This window comes from Cryptotermes secundus, unplaced genomic scaffold (genome assembly GCF_002891405.2).
Source record: "Cryptotermes secundus unplaced genomic scaffold, Csec_1.0 scaffold678, whole genome shotgun sequence".
NCBI classification, from domain to species: Eukaryota; Metazoa; Arthropoda; class Insecta; order Blattodea; family Kalotermitidae; genus Cryptotermes; species Cryptotermes secundus.
The window spans coordinates 628,758-652,301 of NW_019742973.1; the positions used below are offsets into that span (position 1 = coordinate 628,758).

General features: G+C 48.2%; 2 protein-coding genes across 2 annotated transcripts in view; one reads left to right on the forward strand and one right to left on the reverse strand.

Moving 5' to 3' along the window:
- Positions 1 to 23,544, forward strand: part of LOC111873638 — a 130,876-nt gene that overhangs the window by 53,269 nt on the left and 54,063 nt on the right. The window lies entirely within an intron of this gene.
- LOC111873637 lies at positions 3,964 to 6,610 on the reverse strand. Its single transcript, XM_023868537.2, has 4 exons — positions 6,484 to 6,610; positions 4,687 to 4,909; positions 4,398 to 4,603; positions 3,964 to 4,210 (listed from the first exon to the last, which is right to left on the reverse strand). The coding sequence occupies exons 1-4, from the start codon at positions 6,532 to 6,534 to the stop codon at positions 4,034 to 4,036; spliced, it is 657 nt and encodes a 218-aa protein (XP_023724305.1). The 5' UTR covers positions 6,535 to 6,610; the 3' UTR covers positions 3,964 to 4,033.

Below are 23,544 nucleotides of genomic sequence, written 5' to 3' on the forward strand. Positions count from 1 at the left end.
ATACTCACATGCAAAGTGCAAGTGTATCATTAGATGCTTCTGCCTCCCTGTCTGAGCGAGGCCCGTACAAAAGATCCTGAGACAGTCTCATCTCTACCTTCTGAGGTAAGAAAACTCACCTGTGTTCCTTTGGCAAAGAGCATCAGCAACAGCCGCTGCAGGCGGAAGCCAGGTGAAGGAACAGGAAGGTAAAGGGGGACGGCGACAACAAGAAGGTGACACCCAACGTAAAGGGCACTATACAGAGAGAGCGGTCACAAAAGAGAGTAAGTGCCGCCAAACGCGTGGGGCGGTCACAGTACTCCCCTCAGCACTCTGTGTCCGTCTGTTCTCGTAATTTGAGAGACCAAGTTTCACACCCATACAAAGCTGCACGTGAAACATTTCCAAACTGTATCTGCTCTCAAGTTCCTCGTGAATCTAATTTCGATTTGTTGGTATATAGTTCCAGGAGAAAGACAAAGTTAATAGCTTTTCTTTTATTGCTAGTGGGGTGGGACTAAGTCCCTTGTAGTGCGGCCACTTCTGGCCTATTGTACCAGCCCCAGGTGATAGGTGAGGGTGATTGTGGAGCAATTGGTGGAATGAAGAGTGGCAGGGGAAACCGAAGTACTCGGAGAAAACCTGCCCCAGCGCCACTTTGTGCACCACAAATCCCACTTGACCAGACCCGGGCCGCCGCGGTGGGAAGCCAGTGACTAACCGCTTGAGCTATGGCGCGGCCCAAGGCAATAGCTTGCAGCACACAGTAAGGACGAGGAACAGGTGAATGTAAGGGCTGCCAACCTATAAGTAACGTGCTTGCAGATTCCCACAACGTTTTAAACAGGTGGAAGAGCTACTCCTCTCAGTTATTGAATGTACATGAGGTCAGTGATGTTAGGCAGATAGAAACACATACAGCTGAGGCATTAGTACCTGATCCTAGCCCTTTTGAGGTTGAAAGTGCTGTTGCAAAATTGAAACGGTATAAATCGCCAGGTAGTGATCAATTTCCGGCAGAACTTATTCAAGCAAGGGGCGGAATATTAAGTTATAAGATCCACAATCTAATTACTTGTATTTGGCGTTAGGAAGAATTGCCTAATCAGTGGAAGGAGTCTATTACTGCACCAGTTCACAAGAAGGGCGATAGAACAGACTGTAGTGATTATCGGGGGATATCACTGCTATCAACTTCATACAAAATTGTATCCAATATCCTTTTCTGAGGAGAAATTCATCATTAGTCGAAATTACTGGACCTCCAGGGATTGCCTCCTGTTGTGTGTATCAATATATCGTTTTTATGTATCCATCAGATAAAGAACACAGTTCCACATTTGTGTCATCTGAGTTTATTTGGGATTGTTGGGGATCTAAGTAACAAATCTACTGCTGATGCAGACTGTGACGTGTATACCCACTGCCAAGTAACAGCCGTTTAAACAGGTAACAGTACAACAGCCGTTGCTAGGAAACATGTCTATGGACGCATTATTCCCGGCAACGAGAGAACACGCAATAATGGCAGATACGTTTTCTGAGTGGTCCGTGCCGGGACTATATAACGAGGACTAGTAGATGAGTTGAGCGAAGACAGGTCCCAACGGACTCGGACTCGAGAAAGACTGCGCTGGCAAGGACCAGTAGCATGTAAAGAGACAGACCCGTCCTCTCGTCAGAGAGGGCGCCCCACAAAAAAAACCGCAACGTTCAACAGTAATAAATATCTGGTCATGAGCCCCAGAAAGGGCTCGACACCAAGACTTACTGACTGACTGACCGTCAGTCGCAATGTGACTTGGACTTGGAGTTGAGTGAATAAGAACAAGACGAGCTCTTTGTTGTTTCGATGCGTTACTTCCTGTTGAGTATGGGCGACATACAAATTTACCGCAGAAGTGAACAGCGTTTTGCAACTTATCGCAACTAATGTGATATGTGACTAATGTGACTTCTCGTAAACAGTGTGTGGTCATCGCATGGCAGAACCCCAAAACTGGGGCCCACAAACCGTACCCATGTTGCAGTTGCCACATGCGCCTGGAGCGGCCCCTTCTGAGAAGATTGCATTCGCTTAGCTGGTCAGGAAGAACCCGAGTTCATTGCCGTCACTGAACTTCATCCTGGGCCAGATGAATCTAGTCAACACGCTTACAGCGCTCGTTTTAATATAGCGATAATTTGCCCCTAGCTCTTGGTGTTCCAAGTGATCTTTTGCCTTTCGTTTTTCCGATTGCAATTACACATTACTTCTTTATATTCCACCTTGCATTATTCCCTGACCTCAGAAGTGTCACGTGTATCAGTGACTAAAGACGGGTTCGGACTGGTAATTGGGTTTATTAACAACCTGCAGGTCGTAACTACTAATAATTATTACACTATTACTGCAGTTTACAATCACTCCACACTAATCTTCTCATTCGATTTCCATTAGTCTTCACCATCCGTTTCCTGTCAATGGGTATATAACACAGGAACTGTAAAGCCTCACTGAATCACACACTCCCAATATCACTGCACTACAGCACACATAAAGCCTTCAAATCTCACGCTAAATCGTCACGGGCTGACTTCTTGTACTCTTCTGCCCTCCTCGAGCTTACTGCTTGCTTGTTCACGTGCTTCTGCCGCTACTGCTCACTCGCAACTGCCTTGAACGAATTTTGTCACCCTCACTTATATAGCCGCGGAACGTACATGCACCTACACGTGATCGCTATCCAGCCAGTCTATTGGCGCATCGGTCGGATGTACAGAAAACACAGCTTCCGCTATTGTGCGTTGGACCGTGTTTACAGAGCCGTTACCTGGCAACGTGTTACAATAGTGGCCCATTCTGTATAAGCAAAAGCTATATGCAGCGGGAGGTCTGTACAGAAACCATTTAAGGCAGGACCCACACATTTGTGAACGCGAATTGTCGCGGCACACTGTTTGATTCTCATATTGGTGGTTCGCTCACTATGAGTGGCCACAACGGTTCAGATTTCATGCCGTTTGGGCACAGTCCATGTGACGTTAATTTCAACGGGCATACTTCCGCTCCTCACTGCAGGTATCCGTCGGGTCTCGAGTCGCGGACATTTACATACAATGGCCCCCGAGATGTTTAATTGTTGGCTTCCTGGAGTTAATCGTTGGCCGGACGCAAGATAAACTGGTTTATAACGCTCCGCGGAGGATCGCGGGTGTCGGCTGTCGGTTTCATTCTGCCTGTGTGAAGTGAAGTTACGCAGTCCGGTGCTAGGATATTATAGTGAGGCGTAGACACTGTTAGCGCGATGTACAACTCTGTCCGTTCTCTCACGTTTATTTATTTATCCGGAGACCATGAGACTTACGGGAAGATGGCGTGTTATGTAAACTTACGTGTTTTAGTTCTGTGACTTTTGTTCGAAACATTTTTCGATCCGATAAATGTTTAGCGAGTTCTGCCCAAGGTGGATGCAGAAACGCAGGATGTTTGTCATTGTCTGATTTTACTACCCAGATTTGCGCGTTTCGAGGAAAAAAATGGTGAAACTCTCAAGTATCAAATTTCATGAAACTTTGATTCAACCTCTTTCGAATTGTTACATGTGGATGGAGCTGTTGAAGCGGATAGCCCGCGAATTCCTGCACGACTCGTTACATAGTCTGAAGAGAGGTGACGTGACGACTGGAGGCCAGTGAATGCTTGCGCGACGGACAGGAGATGTTGGGTTGACCGTCTGGACTCCGGCACAGGGTCACGTCAGGACAAATAGTTGTTTGACATGCTTCAACAATATTCGCTGTCAGTGCCATTCCGCGTATCCTCCGTGGCCCGACGCACATGTAGCAGACAGTAGCCTGTTCGGCCGGTCACTGGACCGTCGTTTTGTCGCGGTAATTAAAGCCCTTGTAGCAAGGAGCACGGGCTTGATTCTCGACGAGCAGGACGTGCCTGGTCTGCACCTTCGGGAGGAGAAGGAGAGGGCGGACAGACAGCACCAGTTGATAGAGCTATGAATTTAATGTACGTCCAGCTACTTACAATTCTAACACAAGACTACAGCACTGTGCTTTATTGTGCGCACCCTGCGATATTCAGCTGCTGCAGCAATGTGCGCGCGCTCTGCACCTGCCCAGTAGCGCATGTTGTCACGTAGCGCTCAATGTGCGCCACGCTCTCCTCTGCGCCAAGCGCCTGCTTCCTAATGATGCGCGCCATGGCGCCCACATCTCGCGTCACATTGCGCACCTGCAAACAGGAACCATACGTTTAGCTCACCCCATTTACAAATTGACTTGACCATCACTCACCAAACGTGCAAATCGTGACTCGACCATCACTCACCAAACGTGCAAATTGTGACTCGACCATCACTCACCAAACGTGCAAATCGTGACTCGACCATCATTCACCAAACGTGCAAATCGTGACGTACCACATCAAACACACACATGATGGTTCCTGTCCCCGCCAAGCAGGCCGCCACATCGGCCGCCGCCCTGTCGATGCGTAGCGCTGCTTCCTGGGTCAAGTTGTCGATGACGACGACGGGAGCCTCCGCTTCGGCCGCGGCCAGAGCTGTGCACCCGTCCAGCTTGGACAGCGCCTCCTGGAGCAGCCGTTCTGCCTGCTTCTCTTTGCCTGTGCAGGAGACAGTATGGCGACATGAGTGCAGGGTCCTGGCTTCGTCGCCAGGGGAGTCTGTGTGCACCTGGTCGACCTACCTTGCGCACAGTGAGCTGCATCCCAGCCAGACGCTCTGGCCCTCACGACGTTCAGCGCCACGTCGCCCGCTAGGTCCTGCAGGATTGAGCGAGCATCCAGGGTCGTTTGGTTCGCCGCTTGCAGCATAGGGACGGCCGCTGCGCGAGCAGTGTTGACTGACTCGGCCGACAGCAGCTTGAGGGTGTTCCCGAGGGAGCCCAGTATTCCAGCCGCGTCCTGAGCCTGTCACATGTACAGAATTCGGGCTGACGAAACCGTGAGAAACCTCAGCCGTGTAGCTGCTCGGGGAACAGAGGGTATGTGGAACAGTGGCGTGTTTCGAGCCGACAGACTGCACTGCGAAGCGTCCGACGGGAACAGAGCTCGCAACGAGAGAATACAACGCATCGAATTTCACACATTTGTTTCGGACTTCACAGCCCGGTTCATGCTCTCTGAGCGATGCAGGCGAACCATTCTGACCGGGGTTCTCCATGCTATTCCTCGATCCCTGCAGGCAAATGCTGGGCTAGTACCTCTGTTAGGCCACGACCACTTCCTTCCAAATCCTTTCGTATTAATTTATTATATTACTGTTCGTCTGGCCGCGCCATAGCTCAACCGTTAGTCGCTGGTTTCCCAGTGCGCGGCCCTGGTTCGAACGCGTTTCAGGTCATGTGGGATTTGTGGTGGAGAAAGTGACGCTGGGGCAGCTTTTCTCCGAGTACTTCGGTTTCCCCCGAATCTTCATTCCACCAATTGCTCCACAATCACTATTATCTCTCATCTGGGGCTGGTACAGTAGGCCAGAAGTGGCTGCAGTACCAAGTGGACTCAGTCTCACTCCACTAAGAAGAAATAATAAATAATAATAATAATAATAACTTTTCGTCTCCTTATAGTCAAGTTTCGTAAAGTGACCCACGAAGAGAGAGACATGCATTTACATTTGCAGCAGTGAATGCCGTTTCATGACCTCCACACGCAATGTAACAGCTGGTTAACCCTTCGAAGCCTGAAGGTCATCAAAATAATATCTATAGATTCAGTTCCTACCTCACAGAAAACACAGACCAATCGGTTGAAGCCGTTCGGGGAGCGGCGTTTATTTGTATTGCGGGCTGCTGGTAAAGTGAGGGGGGGGGCAGGACTGTAGATTAACATGGCCGAAATGGCAATGGCTTGGCAGCTCCTGGTGGAGGTCACGCTCGTCAGAAATAAAAATAAAACAGACGGACAGACGTGAGTTTCGACCTGTGGTACACAGCTCCGTGTCCTCTAGTTGTGAGACGACACGGCATGAGAATAGCTTTTGTTCAACTGTCCCGAACACCTCCAGACTTACGGAAAGAGTGTGTTGGACGGGGTACAACTCTAGTTCGGGACACTTTTCTTTCTCTCCGGTGGTTAGTGAATTGCGCTGGAGATGCGCGCGCAGAAATTCGGGCCGGTCTTCATGTGAAGTGTCCGGTATTGTTGTCCGATTTCAAACCAAATCGCAACTTCCCGCCAGGTTTTACTAAAGCACTCTCGCATATTGAATTTAAGCGTTCATTCTAGATGAGAGACAGACGGAAAGACGTGACCTGTGACCTTCACAACAGGACTTGCTTTCTGTTTGCAAAGAACAGCCGCTGTTTACTTAAACACACTGTGTGTCTGTGTTACCGACAAAACTGGCGCAAGCTGTAGCGACTACCCTGACTCACGGTTTTCCTCAGTCCACCCAGACAAGTACCGGGTCACATCACGGCCTACCATTCGATGCAGTATGGGTGTGACGTACACGTAAAAAAAGGCCTGCGGCAGGTACTCACCGCGCCGGACGCCGCTGCCAAGCTCAGGGACAGCACCACGAAGGCTATCATGATGCTGAGAAGCCGCGCGGCACTCCGCGACCGTCGCTTTTATACGCGCGGCGTGGCCTTGCTGTTTTGTAACAAACGTGGTTCTCCTCAGTCGCCAGAGCTCCACTGACAGTCTCGCGTTTGGAAGATGACATTTCGTCCGGGGAGAGAGAAACTCGTTCCAGTCCGCTGATGTGACGAAACAACACAAGCATTTCCGTGAGGCTGTTATGTAAAGCTCCTATTCTTCGCGTGGGATATCGTGTCTGCATCGCAGTACACGCCAGATACCGCTGACTCAAATTGGGAAGTTATGTAGTTGGCTACCGTACGGTATAGTGGAGGGCCACAAGCCAGGTTGCAGCCTTGGCATGCCCCCCCGGCTTCTGCTCTGAAGAAGGAGACGGTGTGTTGGTACAGGACAGTATGAATCGTCATTGCAGTGAGAACCCGAAATCATACATGCCGTATGCAGAGGTGTTTGTTTTCAGCGGGCCGAGCTATGGGAACTGCAGAACCTCGGCATGCGGGCGCTCAGGGGGTCTAGACGTAACGTAGTCAGCTTCCCGCTTCAGCCGTTATATCTGCGATACCCACTAAATTAGGTTCGGTGGTCCCCGGAAGCGCATACGGTCTGGACATGGTTGAGGGATGCATGTATCGGGAATAGAATTCGGACTGTGGAGCCAGAAGTCAGTCACTTAACTCGCTGAGCTACCTCAGATACACATGTGGCGACTCTGTCTGAAGCTTATGCTTACTGGAAGAAGTTAAAGCGCAAGATGGGGTGCGCAGAATTCTGCTCAGGGCAGGCCCAGTCAGCACTGGCATCGTAGCAAAGCTATATTTGTCCCACCCGGCCTCACGGTATTTTAATCCAGCCTGCGATAACATTAACCCTTTAAAGCCCATTTGTCACTGTACACGTATGTACTACCTGCTTTAACGTACTAAAACTCTGCATTCTGCCCACAGAGTGTCTGTGTGTTCCGTATGGTTCTCACAATAAACAGCAACTGTTTCCCTAAATAGCATTAACCGGTTGGGCTTTGTAGCGGAGACGTAATGTTTCCTGTGAGGTACGCACTAAATTCTTATATATACTGCATTCTGCCCAGAGAGTGTATCTGTGTGTTCCGTATGGTTCTCACAATAAACAGCAACTGTTTCCCTAAATAGCATTAACCGGTTGGGCTTTGTAGCGGAGACGTAATGTTCCCTGTGAGGTACGGACCGAATTCTTATACTCATATATACTGCATTCTGCCCACAGAGTGTATCTGTGTGTTCCGTATGGTTCTCACGGTAAACAGCGACTGTTTCCCTAAACAGCATTAACCGTAATGTATTTTCTTTGAGGCAGGAACTGAATTTAGATGAATTTCAGTCTTTAAAGTGTTAAGACTGCATCAGAACTTCTGGGCGCGTTTGTTCTCTGTACACTTGCAATGTGAGTGCAGTTTAATTGATCGTGAGGTTGAAGACCAGTTGGCCGGTTTTTGCGGACACCGTAATGGACCATGGGGTTCCGTAAACGGCGGTGGATGAAGCAAAATTTAGCCTCAGAAAACGTCTGCTACATGGAGTTGGTGTAAGCAGTAGTCGCAATGCGATGTGAACCTTCGGGGCCCTCTACGACAGAGTTACGTAATGTTGTCACCCTGTGGGCCGCGGTCCCCGGTCCGTCATGCCCCTTATCACTCAGTTGCGTGCCCACAGCACCGCTTGGAGCCCAAGTCTCCGCACTGCGCGATCCTGCAGTGGGCCTGTGCCTGACTGAGTTGACACATGAAGCAATTCGCTTTCGTTTTGTTATTATTTTCGAATCTTCCAGCACCTAACACACAATTGGATTGTTAAAATTAAATAATAAATCGCGCGCCAGTTCGCGGATCACAGCTGCCTGACACTTCCTGTGGACGCGACACCTGCAGAGGGCGCACCAGTCTCTCTCTTCCCGGTTCTGCCATCTGTTGGCGGGCGCGGTAATCGTGTATGAAACAACTTAACAGGCCACTAAATTTTTATGAGGGCTGTTGTACAGGAAGCATGAGGGGGAGGGGAGGCGGCACGCAAGCTAATTGTTCTCTCACGCACGCGAATCCCTTGTTACGTCCGGATTTGAGGTCACAGTTCCCCACTGCTACCTCACAGTCCCCTGCTGCGTATTTTTTTCTCGCTTAATACATAAACATTGCCTCATTGCAGAATATCGAACAAGCCTTTGAGGGTGCCCCTGCCTTCAGAAACCCATCAGAACTGTTTGCTGCCTTCAAAGCTTTGCGTAAAAGTTTCTTCGCAAAGAAGACTTTAAAAAAAAAGTTTTGTGTGTGTGCGAGAGAAGAGCTCCTGCAAATGCTTAGTTTGTGGCCGGCGCTAGGGCGTCACACGCTGCAACACAGTTGGTCAGATCATGTCAAGAAGCCAACACTTTGTGGAACACCGTGTTGTCAGTTTGGAACACGCACGTCGGATCGCTCTGTACACGAATTTCAGCCGCTGGTCAGAAGATGAGCGGCTTTGTTATGTCTCACCGTGTGCGAAAGTTTGTGTCGGGTCACCCTGTTCACAAACAAACCTGTGCATGAATGCGATTGGTCAGAACCGGTCGTGCGTACGCCCACTCGTAGAGAGCATCAAATGAACTTTCCCGCTTGCTTCTGGAACAAGTTTAAAGAGATGCGAGCGCTGTCTTGTCTCATCTCTGTATGCAGATTGCTGTAAGCGTCTTCCGTCTCCGCGCACCCCCGGTACAGTCGGGACCCTCACACTGCAGCACGCCAGTACGACGTGCTGGTGGTGACCGTAGCGGCCTCGCTCTTTTCACGTGGCAGGGACTGTCCCTGAATGAAGCCCGTCGCGGTGAGGCTTCACAATTCCCAAGCCATGAATACCAAGCGCCAGCTATCTTTCGGCTTTTCCATACGAAGCGATCCTGTCTCTTCGCCACAGCAGAGGGCGCAAGACGAGCGATTACTCAACAACAGAATATTAATGTGTCTCCAGGCCACAGTGTCGACACCTTGACAGTAAGTTCACAGTGTGGGGACATGAGCAGTTGGCAGGTGTCAAGAAATGTCAGTAGGTTGGCACTTTGGGACATGTGGTTACAATATGGGGACATGAACAGTTGGCAAGTGTCAAGAAGCCTCAGTAGATTGGCACTTTGGGATATGTGGTTACAATATGGGGACATGAACAGTTGGCAAGTGTCAAGAAGCCTCAGTAGATTGGCACTTTGGGATATGTGGTTACAATATGGAAACACGAACAGTTGACAGGTGTCAAGAAGCCTCAGGAGGTTGGCACTTTGGGATATGTGGTTACAATATGGAAACACGAACAGTTGACAGGTGTCAAGAAGCCTCAGGAGGTTGGCACTTTGGGATATGTGGTTACAATATGGAAACACGAACAGTTGACAGGTGTCAAGAAGCCTCAGGAGGTTGGCACTTTGGGATATGTGGTTACAATATGGAAACACGAACAGTTGACAGGTGTCAAGAAGCCTCAGGAGGTTGGCACTTTGGGATATGTGGTTACAATATGGAAACACGAACAGTTGACAGGTGTCAAGAAGCCTCAGGAGGTTGGCACTTTGGGATATGTGGTTACAATATGGAAACACGAACAGTTGACAGGTGTCAAGAAGCCTCAGGAGGTTGGCACTTTGGGATATGTGGTTACAATATGGAAACACGAACAGTTGACAGGTGTCAAGAAGCCTCAGGAGGTTGGCACTTTGGGATATGTGGTTACAATATGGAAACACGAACAGTTGACAGGTGTCAAGAAGCCTCAGGAGGTTGGCACTTTGGGATATGTGGTTACAATATGGAAACACGAACAGTTGACAGGTGTCAAGAAGCCTCAGGAGGTTGGCACTTTGGGATATGTGGTTACAATATGGAAACACGAACAGTTGACAGGTGTCAAGAAGCCTCAGGAGGTTGGCACTTTGGGATATGTGGTTACAATATGGAAACACGAACAGTTGACAGGTGTCAAGAAGCCTCAGGAGGTTGGCACTTTGGGATATGTGGTTACAATATGGAAACACGAACAGTTGACAGGTGTCAAGAAGCCTCAGGAGGTTGGCACTTTGGGATATGTGGTTACAATATGGAAACACGAACAGTTGACAGGTGTCAAGAAGCCTCAGGAGGTTGGCACTTTGGGATATGTGGTTACAATATGGAAACACGAACAGTTGACAGGTGTCAAGAAGCCTCAGGAGGTTGGCACTTTGGGATATGTGGTTACAATATGGAAACACGAACAGTTGACAGGTGTCAAGAAGCCTCAGGAGGTTGGCACTTTGGGATATGTGGTTACAATATGGAAACACGAACAGTTGACAGGTGTCAAGAAGCCTCAGGAGGTTGGCACTTTGGGATATGTGGTTACAATATGGAAACACGAACAGTTGACAGGTGTCAAGAAGCCTCAGGAGGTTGGCACTTTGGGATATGTGGTTACAATATGGAAACACGAACAGTTGACAGGTGTCAAGAAGCCTCAGGAGGTTGGCACTTTGGGATATGTGGTTACAATATGGAAACACGAACAGTTGACAGGTGTCAAGAAGCCTCAGGAGGTTGGCACTTTGGGATATGTGGTTACAATATGGGGACACGAACAGTTGGCAGGTGTCAAGAAGCCGCAGTAGGTTGGCACTTTGGGATGTGTGGTTACAATATGAGGACATGAACAGTTGGCAGGTGTCAAGAAGCCTCAGTAGTTTGGCACTTTGGGACATGTGGTTACAATATGGGGACATGAACAGTTGGCAGGTGTCAAGAAGCCTCAGTAGGTTGGCACTTTGGGATATGTGGTTACAATATGGGGGCATGAACAGTTGGCAGGTGTCAAGAAACGACAGTAGGCTGTCAGTTTTCAGTTTATGGCCACAACGTGTCGGCTTGCGGTGTGTGTAAGAAGGAATGCTGTCCCCCGTCAGGTGGCAAGATTCCCATGCACTTTCCGCTGGAAAACATAACCTTGAAGCGTCGACCCGTCGTCATTTCTGTAAGTTTCAGCGCGAAACATGTTATTATAATTTGGAATCCATTCGTGCTGCACATACTTCCCATCTTGTTTTACTCTCCGTCTGTGGAGGCCTGCGCAGTCAGAGTAGCGCACGGCAGTTGTGGCTGTTTGAAGTCCGGATTGTTCTCTCTGGTTCCAAATTCCAAATGCATTGTCAGCATTTCGTCTCCAAGTTGACAATGATATGGGTGGGGCATGTAGTATGCATAGGAAATGACTGCCTAAGAAACCGAAGCATAGATGGGAGTGTAATATTAAAATAGATTTTGAAAGAGATAAGGTGAGGACTAGAGTCACCTGTCTAGGGCTCTTGTGAACACGGTCATGAACTTTTGAATTACACAAAAGATGGCAAATTTATGAGTAGTTGAGTGAGTATCAGCTTCTCAAGGACCATTCTCGAGGGATTTGGTTCACATCCGTAGAGCATTTAGTGCAGACAACTAATGTCAAATTTAATCGAAATCTGTTTAGGTTTCGAAGTAAACCACGTGGCTCTGTGCGGAATACACACTACATACTCAATTTTATTGGGAACTAATTGCAAACACACGGGTCCTAGGCCTAATGGGAGATTTTGACGTGAATGTCAGGATTACACTGTTCTGTTTCTTGGTTTATTTAAAGACACCTTCCCAAATGCATAGGTTTCTACACGTTGGAGGTATGGATTTGTAGGGGAGCCGTGGACGTCCGGAGGAGGTAGGGGGAAAAGCCAAGCATCTGCCATTCCCTTAGATTTCTAGAAAAAAATCAAAACGAAAAAAAAACTCTCAAATATTAACAATAACAAGAAGTTCTGGGAAGAATTAATCGCCTGCTTTCTTTTTGTTACGACGCTGACCGCATAGAAGACAACGCGTCCAACAGTTCTATTTTTACATGTGTATTGATTGCCGCGGTAACGTTTTTACCGAGCCGTTGACTGGCAACGACAGGGGATACACATGCAGACACACAGACTGATGGGAGGGATTTATGAAGTACGCCGTTGAGATGGGCTTAAGTGCCATGATATACATACAGAGCTTCATAAAGATTGGTCCAGGAATTCAAACGCTGAGAGGGGAGAATACACGTAGACAGACACACAAACAGCAAGGTGATATCATAAGCCTATTTCTCCAGAATAAGGAAAGTAGGCTAAAAATTAAAATTGTTTGAAACAAGTGTGTTCTTCTCTTTTGAATACTTGGTGCAGTTCTTGAAAATGTTCTTAAACTGCACGAACGTGTCTGGCTCCCTCCCCCGGGTTGTGCCCATGAGGGAGGCTGGTCTAGCGGACAGAAGAACTTTGAAACTGGAAGAAGCTTATGCTGATTCTCGTTGAGATTTTGTGATCGCTGTGATGGATCGTGGTTAGCTGTTACAGGTCCATCGTCAGTCTCTTCAGGGATAGTACCTCAAAGTAGGCCACGACCGTTTCCAAATCGTTGTTCACTAATCAACCTGTGATTCGAGGCTGTACAGAGCGAGTTTCTGACGGAGTCGTCAGGGCGTCGGAAGCAACAGTAGGCCTGCGTCTTCTGGAATGTAATGCCGTGTAGTTTGGTTTCGGAATGAGCAGGCTTCATCTTCAGGATAAAAGAGCAAACCTGTAACGCCGTGTAGTATCAGCATTTCGGAGGAACCTGCTGCCTCCATATCACTCGTTTTCTACCCTGACGATGGAAGCAGCAGGTTCCTGTCTCCGAAACTTGAACGTCATCGTTAGATAGTGACGCAGATAGCCACAGAAAATTACTAGCTTTTGTCTTCAACATACGGCGCAAACCAAAACCGTCACACCGGAGAGAAATTTTCTTCCGTGAGGTTGCCTCCTCGAGTTATGACATACCAGACTACACTGCGGCAGATCCCTGTCGACAGTAATCCCTCTGATGACCGTCATGAACACCTGAAATCTCACACACTAATAAAGTTGGAGTTCCATAAGAGGCTAATGCATGTAACAGCCATCTTGATTTCTGTCCCGATGTACTCTCGCGCTTTGGCAAAACAAACGAATCGCGCGTCCCTGGCATTAATGGCCGCCACCTTATCAACTTAAAGCAATAAACTCGCGGGCCTAGGAAACAAAGGAAGGAAGTGGAGCGTGTGGACATTAGGTATTCACAATCGATTTGTTTGTTAAGACCAATAACCGTATCAGAGAGTGGAAGGCAGGGGTAAGCACAAAACGTGATAAAAAAAGGTGAGAGATAAATAGGGGGAAATGATTTTACACTTGGCTTTGCGTGGGAAATGTCCCATCTGACTGCGCACTACCACAAAAGGGCGGTAGCAGCGCGGTTCACACGAGGAGGTGCTGATATTAAATATTAGCCGAGGCGACGCTCGATTCACACCAGAACGTTTTTCGAACCGTGAACAGAGGTCTCCAGTGTGAGTGGTGCTGGCAGTAGAGAGCAGGACTGGGTATCACTGGATCTCAGCCTCCACGCCTTATCGCTGCTTCTTCAGTCGCGCCAGTACGCAGATGCTATGCTACTGCCCCTTCCTTTCACTGATCATCATGCCTGTTCATGTTGACAGCGTCGTTAAATAAGCAACGAAGGCAAGTGCAGTACATTGCATCGTTGGGCAGTGAGCAGTAGGACGCCGTGTTCTTTGATGGACGCTAAAGTTACACTCTAAGGGTGGACCCCAGGGGGGCCCTGCTGCTTAAAGGCAGCCTCGCCGTGACAGCTGGCTCAGCCGGTAATGCTAACGGCCACGATAAACTATCGTAAGGAGGTAAATTCAGTGGTGGGACCAAAGATTTGGGTCCACCCTCTTAAGATTCTGCCGGGCCCCAAGAAATTTCGCTGTGCTAGTGGGTAAATTGCGCATGTGCCTGAGTACCGCTCCTCCCGCTTTGCCCCTTGGAGTGCAGAAACAGCGATTCGTCATGTTCAGAAGTTCAGAAACATTGTGTGGTGCCCAGTCTGTGTTCTGACCGCCTCAAATTGTAGGCATAATGACGTTTAGAAACCTGAGCACGAGGCAGTCGAGTCGAGAGTGGTCAAGCCGGTCGGAGTAGATCCTGGGGCTGATGGCTCCAGATGTGGAAATGCGTTACGTAGGATGACGTGACTTCCGTTGGTTTTAACCAGTAGGAATGCCTACAGCTGGTGCAGGGGTGAGGAACTCCGTTCGAATCCAGCCAGCTGTCAGTGAGGAACTGGTGTTACGTCGGACGCCACTGCTTGGAGGCGATGCGTCGCTTAGTACGAGACGGGGGGCCCTGTGTGTCAACTGCACGGGACAACGGACGAGTTTACGACTCGGGAACTTGAACTGACGCGAGGGAGAAATTGAGCACTTCATTACGCGAATTCAGTAACTCGCTGTTAAGGGTATAAACTGGCCAATTGAATCGTTGTGGCTTGTCTGTGGTGCATGGGCGGCACGTTTCCCCGTTAATGCGACCCTGGAGGCAGAGTCACACCTCTACCAGCCGAGCTGCCGATCCTTACTGATCCACACCTCAGCTAACGCCGCCCCCGCAGGAGGTCGGGTTGCGGGGAAGAGAATGCATCACAAAGTCTCTCCGTCCAGTGAAACTAGAATGTTCCTGCATTGACGTCTAAAACTGTTTACCGTTCTGCTGGAGATCGAGGCGACATCACAAATTTGCGCGCATTATGCCGAATCGCTCTTGTGTGCACCGCGCGCTGGCCGCACAATGGCTCGCAAATTGAATACACGACGCGTCGCTCAACGGAAATAAGTTTACACTGTGCCGGTAATTAACGGGCACAAACAATCTCGCATCGATTTGTGTCCTGCTGCCAGGCGTGCTGACGTCGGGCGCGTTCGGAATTCTCCATCTTAGTGGAGTGCATCAAGACGGTGACGTCTCCTAGCGCGTCATTATTTTCCTCAGTCCTCCCAGGTGAGCATACACGCGCACGCGCGCCCACTGCTGTTCAGTCAGACCGCACGAGTGAAAATGTATTTTTGTCAGGATCATCAAGTGAGAAAGCCTGAAACGAGGACATCACTTGGACAACCTAGGCATAGAGGGGAGGATAATATTAAAAATAGAATGTGGCGGTGAGGTAAAAGGTAAAGTTGTCCCTGTCCTTAATTAATCAAGCACTTCACCATGAAGACGTATTGGGGAGTAGATGTATAAATCCACGTATTCTTTGACCTCGGCACTAGTTTGAGTTAAGTGGTCAGCTTCATGCCTCGGCCGTTTTAGCTCCAGGGGAAAGAGACCCCATTCCCAATGGACAGGAGGCTTTGTGGACCCCAGAACCGGTCTGGACGACGTGGAGGGAGGAAACATCTTGCCCCCTACCGGGACTCGAACTCCGACTCCTCTACCGTTGGTTTAGTATTTATGATGACAGAATGCAGAGATTGGTTCTTGCGATCAAGCAGTGAACATATGGAGTCTGTTGCCCTGGAATGCAATCTGCTTTTTCGTAAGTGCCCGAGTGTGTTGTGACCCTGCAAGACATACAGTACCCGGTACAGGCAACACAGAAGCGAACCCCAGACCCCGGCTGCTGCTCTCCTTGTTCCTTTTTTTGCCTCAGGAAGTCAATTGGCAGCCCCAGGACGCGAGCTGTAATTTACTGTAGCTTTAGGGGTGTTTAGATTTGAAGCAGCCCCCGATATAATTTTATATCCACTTCCCCACCGCCCCTAACAACCATTAATTTGCCAAATAAAGAACAGTTGCCTGCCCTAATGGATAGGTTACAATGGCGGCGCCACCGTCGTTTGTCGATAGTCATTTCGTTCCCACAATGCGCTGTTGTTTGTCAAGTCATGTACTTGAGGCCGATCATGATAGTTTTATTACGGAATGGAGTGTAACTGGAGTATGGGGGCGGGGGAGGGGGGCTCCAGTTGTGCTCAGCCACACGCAAGAGTGTCATCAGTGCAGTGTTCCCTGTCGCAGCAACAAAATCCCTTTCATAAATTACATTTGTTATTCTGGGCTTCGGGAGTGTGCTATATTCATTTATGAAGAGTGTGGCTTTGTGAGTTGTAATGCCGTGCAGTTTGTAGAGAACCTGACGTTTCGGAGAAACATGTCGCCTCAGTCTTGAGGGTCGAAGAGTAAGCTAAGGAAGAAAGTAGCAGAAGTAGGCTTCCACTGAAGATGGAGGTGGTATGTTGGTCCCAAACGTCGGTATCTCTCCCAACTATACGGCGTTACCGCCGTGAGAATCACAAATCCAAAATATTCATTTATTGCTTGTTTAACGACGCTGTCAGCGACGCACTTTGTTGGAGGAAAATCACGAAACATCTCAGTCAGCATAGTCGATACGGAGGCAGAGATTCAACCCCGAACAGACCTGTGAAGTCAGAATCGGTACCGCTGGAGCCAACTTGTTACGCCGTATAGATGGGTATCGGAACTTGTTTCTTGAAGGCAACATGTTCTTGTGACACCAGACTACACGGCGTCATGAGCCGACAGTATTTATCGTCACCGTCTTTCGAGTCCATTCGAACGGATATGCTCATTTTGCAGTGATCGGTTGCCTGTCCCAGCTCAGCCCACTGAAACCTTCTACATACCCAGTCCATCTGAGCATACTTCTGTCACGGAGCATGTATGTTTTTGTCTTCTCTCGATCAAGCGGTTCCCATGGCTCGGGCACAAGAAATCGTATTAATTGGAGCGGCTGCCGCCAGTCGGCGCCACTGCGCCCCGCCCCCCTAATGAAAAGGTTTGAACCACAAAGGAGTGGGCCCCTGGGAATGTGTGTCACTGCGGTGAGGTCGACACCACAGGCAGGTAGTGTGGTCACCCCTGGAAAGGGAAAGTTCTCAACATGAGGGCCACAATTCTAAAGCATGTATCCGAGTACATTAACTACGTTTCACGCTAGACAGAATTGTGAAGTACATTGTCACGTGACAGCCCTCTCAGTGGGGGTTAATGGCGCATGACGGCTTGCATCGCACCCTTACATAGGCATCATGTGGTGTGTAGACTAGTCATGTATGTAGACTATATAGCGAGCATTAGATGTGGGTGTAGTTTGACGGCCTATGTAGACTAAATTGCTATCGCTGTTTGGCTGTAGACTCTATCCAGCATTATTGTGCTTCTAGCACTAGGTGTGTAGACTATGTAGTCTGCTCTAAGCCTGAAGGTGGACTTTGCAGCAATTTGTAGATGCATGCAGACTATACAGACATCTCTTGTGTAGATACAGTCCCTGTCACCAGAAGCCTCAAGGAAGTGTGGGCGTCTTACAGTGCGTGCCCTTATTGTCACTACGTAAGGCGTCGGTCTCCTACAGTAAGCCCTCGCTAATCCGGTTACAGTTAATCCAGATTGAAATATGGAAAGTTAAAAGTTCTCTTCACGGCTGAGTACATACTTTAAAAAGACACAGGGGGTTTAGGAGCGAGAGGGCTTTCAGACTGTGCTGAGGGCAGCTGGAGACTGAAACCGCGCAAGCAAATATACCCAAGATTGGCTTCAGCTGGATCAAGGTGCCCTGGATTTCAGCTTCTGACAGAGGAACAAATTACTGCAGTGCCAGTTCTGTATCTTCATCAGCACTTCCTATGTTATTAAATTTTCCTTTGATCTCTCCTCACGATGAATCCGGATTAGCGAGGGATTACTGTGTTTATGTTTGCTCACACCGCGCTGTGGAGCCCTAACCGAGTCACGAAGTCAGGCCACGGCACAGTCTCCGTACATTAGCGTTAGTTCCTGTTGTGTGCATGTCTGTGTAAATGTGGGCTGTGAGCTGAGCACAGACTTGAGATATTCCGCACCGATACTCAGCTGCACACAGCAATTCATTTCAGAAACATGTTTCGGCCGTGTGAGACTACGTTGCCCCCTTTTAGAGAATTGCGAGGCTTCTCCTGTTGTATTGGATATTGCCCAGTGGCCGTCTGTGTCAGCCCAATTTCCAAGACTTGCACGCAAATAGTGTCAAAATGAAAATTGCATATTCGAGTTCTTGTGTAGTTGGGATTAGGCCTATTCTATACCTCACTAGTCTTGAAAAGTTCTTTCTTCTGGAATATAATGCCTTGTAGTTCGTTGAAAGTCAACCGACGTTTCGGAGGAACTTGTCGCCTCAATATTCATGGTCGCAGAATAATCCAAGCAAGAAACTACCGTGAATCGGGTAGTCAGCAGAGCAGAGCAGAAACCTACGTATTTAACAGTCGAAAATCTGAGGCGAATGGGCCGCATGAGGATAATATTAATATGGATATTGAACAGATACGGGCTGGGTTCATGTAACTCGTGATAGGCCCGGTGACGGACTACTGTGAAACCTCCGATTTCATAAAAATGGGAGATTTCTTCACTAGCTGAGCGACTACCAGCTTGTAAGCACGGAGTTAGAGCCGTGTTAGGAAACTAGACCCGAGCCTCTCGGAGCTTGTCATTCGGGTTTGTTGACATTGTCCCGACGTGACTCACAACTGAGGTGAGCCTACGCCACATTTACATTCGTGAAATGTCATCCGTGTAACCTCAGCAGTTGGAGCAGCGTCACCTCTTCGGATCTCTGTCACTGTTCAAGAAGTTCAGTTCTGAAACGTTCCCATTCTGCTCACTGCTGAGTTTCCAGATGTAACAAAGCTCGCCCCAACCTCGCCCCACCCACCGCCCCTTGCGAACACTCGACACGCAACGGAAACTCTGTTCAAATCTCGCGGTGATCAAGTGGAATATTTCCTGCCTGACTGCTGCTAATTGTTGCGGTGGCGGCACATTGTTTCCCCACAGCGCACATTAATTTGTTCGAGCTCTCGAACCCGCCAGCTGCCGCTCTCTTGTTCGCCGGGACACACCGCGCAGTCTGCGAGCGATCGAAAATACAGCGCAGAAATTCCAAACGCGGGTTCTAATTGCATTCAGTGGGACACTGCGACAGTCATTTGTCAGGATAATTATGATAATGCCGCAAATTAACTAGCGGCAACTTTTCGACGCGCGGCCCGTGTGGTTTGTTTCCCCATCATTCATCGCGCGCCCATCTGTTTCCCGCCATCATGACGTCACCGAGTGCCCGTTGTTCTGGCGGAAAATGTTGTGACCGCTAATGATTTGCTCTGATCGTTAGGATGAAAGCTTTCGCGTGTTGACATGCAACGAACGCTGTTATGTGAACGGCGTGGAGAGATCAGATCGATACGTAAACAGCGAAATAATACTAGGATCCAAACCCACATCGTTTCTGACGTAACCCTTTAAAGGGCGGAGCTCATCAGAACAACAGCTTTGCCGGGTTCCGTTTGCTGCCTGCTACTGCTAACCGCAAAGAAGAATCCGCGAAGGAAAGCAGTGTTTCCGGGGACCTGCGGACGCCGTTCTCATTTCCGTTTGCATATTTTATTAACCTCGACGTTCATTCATCGCTAGTAGGCCCTTACAAGCTCTGATTTGAGATGAAGTAAAATTTAAGGGACTGACTCAAACCCTGGACAGATTATGAATGAATTTACTAATTGAACTCGAATGTAGTTTTAGCAATGACTTAACGTTTTTGAAGAACTGATTAATTCACATTACAGCTTCGTGTGAAGTATGGCTTATGGCGCGCCGACAGCACTAATTAATTAACTAGCGACCCAACTCCAATCACCAGATTCTTTCTTAAGAAGCTGATAGTTCCTCATCTGTGCAAGAAATAGCCCAGCCTTTTTATGTTCATTGCCGTGTTCACAAGAGCAGCCACTGGACCCGATCTATGAATCTAGTCCACATCTTTACACCCTGTTTCTTTACGGTATACTTTAATATTATCCTTACATGCACGCTTAAAACTTCTAAGTGGCTTGTCTTTTCCCTTCAGGGTGTCCAAGCAGAAACCTTTATCTGTTCCACATCTCTTCCATTCGTGCTACATGCTCTACCCATGTCCTCATATTACGCTTCTTCTCTTATGTCTGTTCTCGAACACCCTCAGTCTTCCTGTAGTGTGAGACCAGGTTTGACATCCATGCAGGAAGAGTTTCAGTTCTCCGTAGCTATTTCATTCTTTATATCTGAGGATGGGAGATAGGACCTGAGTGGCCCTAATATAGCCCTCCCAGTATTAAGTCAAAAAGTTGACCTGATGTTAACGGTAGAATTTCAATCGAACGCAGTAAAGACCCTGTTCGATATTTTTTCACTACTCATAACAAAGCCCCCTTCCTAGCGCTTTACCTGCTTCATTTCTCAACACTTTACCTTCGCTGCAACATCACTTTACCAGAAGGGCGAGTGAGCACTGCCTGGGAGCCTTCAGAGTCCGAAAGTTCATCATTAGAAAGTCACAAGGTTCTGTTTCTAACTCTCCATACTCGAGATCTCGTTGAACACGGGAGAGTTCTCGGGCGGGTTTGCCTGCTGAAGGTACGTTTCAACCTCAGAGAGGCTTTAGACGCAGGATAAACGTTGTTGTGAGGCAGCGGGGCCCCCAACCCCCCTGAACACGGGCGGGTTAGTTCCTGCATTATTCATGCGTGCGGGCTTGTTTAAAAAGTTAAATGTGGAACCAGATCACGAAACGAGCGTAATTGCATCCTTACTTACGTTTAATTGGTTTCATTTGCAAGTCCACGAGTCGCTTAGTGCATTTGTATACCCCGCGCCGGCCGCAGTCAGTTTGTATTTATGTGATTTCATTCCTCGGACATGTTCTGAAAATATAATAACATCCGCCCGCAAGCAAATGTTGCAAGCAGCCTTATTGTATGGTGGGGTCTGCACAACAAGACAGCAGAAGTGTGACAATAGACGGGGTTTGGATTGGTAATCGGATTTATTGAACACACAAAGAACGTAACTACAAATAACTATGACAGTTTCACTCAGTTACACACTCCAAATATCACTGTAAGTGCAGCACACATAGAGTCTTCTCAGTTTTCTTTAACCGTTATTTGGTAGCGGCTTCTAACTTCGGGCGTTCCCCTTCCTCTGGCTTCCCGAACTGTCCCCGGTCTCAGCTACCAGCTTCGCACTTCTCACAGCTGTTTCAACAGCAACTCAAAGTCAAACTCTAGAGTTACTTTAAGACTGGCTATTAACCGCCAATCAGTTCACCTTGGCGCCAAGCCCCTTGAGACCCACGATCATTATTTTTTCCAACCGAACCCTTGCCGTTATAGTCCTTATGTAACATCATCTCTGACTGGAGAATGTGTCTGTCGTTTACAATTGCTGCTGGTTCTCGCTAGTGCGCTGATTCTCGGGTTCGAGTCCCACGGGACTCGTCACCATATTTCACTGTCTCAGATTCGAGACTTCCTCCGACCTTGAGGGCGAGATCCCCGTCCCAGGAACAGGGTGGCCCAGTTATACCCCCAGGTACCGGGTTCCCTTTTCGTCGTCTCCTACGACTCGCAGGCGCGTTCTGTCATTGCCGGTGAAACGTTTTCCACACAGCTGTTCCCTAGCAACGGCTGTTGTACTGTCACCTGTTTACACAGCTGTTACTTGGCAATGAATCTGCGTGTTACAATATCATGCTTCGAAGTTATTCAAGATACAGGGATTGTTCCCATAGGATGAGGTTTTTACGGTTTGAAACAAAGATTGTAGCGTGGAAAACAATCCATGAAGATCAACTGCACGAGACGTTGTGTCCTTACGTTAGAGGACATCACAGTCCGAAGCTCTGGGGACAAATGGGCCCGAAACAGTAATTTGAACAATCAAGCTTTGCGTTCTAGTTGACGTTAGGCAAGATACGCGGGTTCACGCGCTTCGTGGCTGATTTGGCAGAAGCAGACTAGGAACATTCTGAGAACGAAGAAGGCTGGAAGCAGTTTCTTTCGATCTGTTGGCCCTACTCGTATAACCGCTGGCGTCTGAATCGCTTTCGACAGGTTCCGGGTTCAGACTCCGGTCGGTCCTCCACTTAACTCGGAAGTACCATGGACAGTTAAGCCATAGCGGTGTTTAAACTGTGCGGGCCTTGCTCACTTGAAGCTACACGTGGAAATTTGTGTGAGAGGATTCAGATGAATTTGGTATTGTCCGTCGCGAGGATTTTGATTGTGAGCCTCAGTCCTCTGACTGGGTCCAGTAATTTCTAAGATACCCAACAAAATAGGTGTTTTCCCTCACCTGAGGACGGAAACAGATCTAGTTTCCGAAACGTCGTGTTTTTCTTAGTTATCTTAAAACCAGGACGATGGATGAAGTCCGAAAACCCAATATCTCTGTGTCTTATACACCATCGTCAGAATCCTATAGTAACTACTCAGTCCTCTGTTTTACATCGAGCTCAAACCGGTTTTCTCAAAAATAGGCTAATCGCTGTATGTGGCCTCCAACGCAAACTATAGGCATACTTAGGCATACATAGGCATATATACAGCTTCAGTTTGAAACGCTGTTCCTTTCTGATGTGACACGCATTGAAATAAATACTGCGAAAATAATTTATGCTTTTTGCTGGCGGGATAATTTTGCAACATTATCGGTGACTGTTAAACCAGAATTGAATTCCATCACCAATTTCATTAAGTGTCTCTTCCCAGGTTTCAAAAACATTATTCGTTTCCTTCTTCAGTAACTTGCTGGCCATCAGTAGCCCCTAATCAGACCAATTTCTATCCGAAACGGATCAGCCACATCAGCAGAACACTGACGTCAGCGCCACTGCGAAGGGTGCCCGTTGGAGAACTGTGGCGTACCCTTTCCCCAGAGTTCATCTTAAGGGTGGAAGAAGCCTGACACGTTTTCTTTTTGCCACTAACTTCATGATGCCTTACTTTTCGTGCAAGCCCGCAGGCCCTGGGTTTACATACTTCGGTTGGAGTTCAGGAAAGAATAAATACGTTTTCTTAAGTAGGTAGTTGCATAATAATGTACTGCTGGGTTAATATAAGCCGACGCAAATAAAGGACACAGTACCGAGTCATACAATGGCATAGTAATTTCGCTTTGTTTGGGTTTATATTCCCAGTCTAACGACGTGTGAAATAACACTAATTTTATACTGACGCCAGGTAGATGCAAGATTAAGAAAGATATAATGAATTACGCTCGGATTT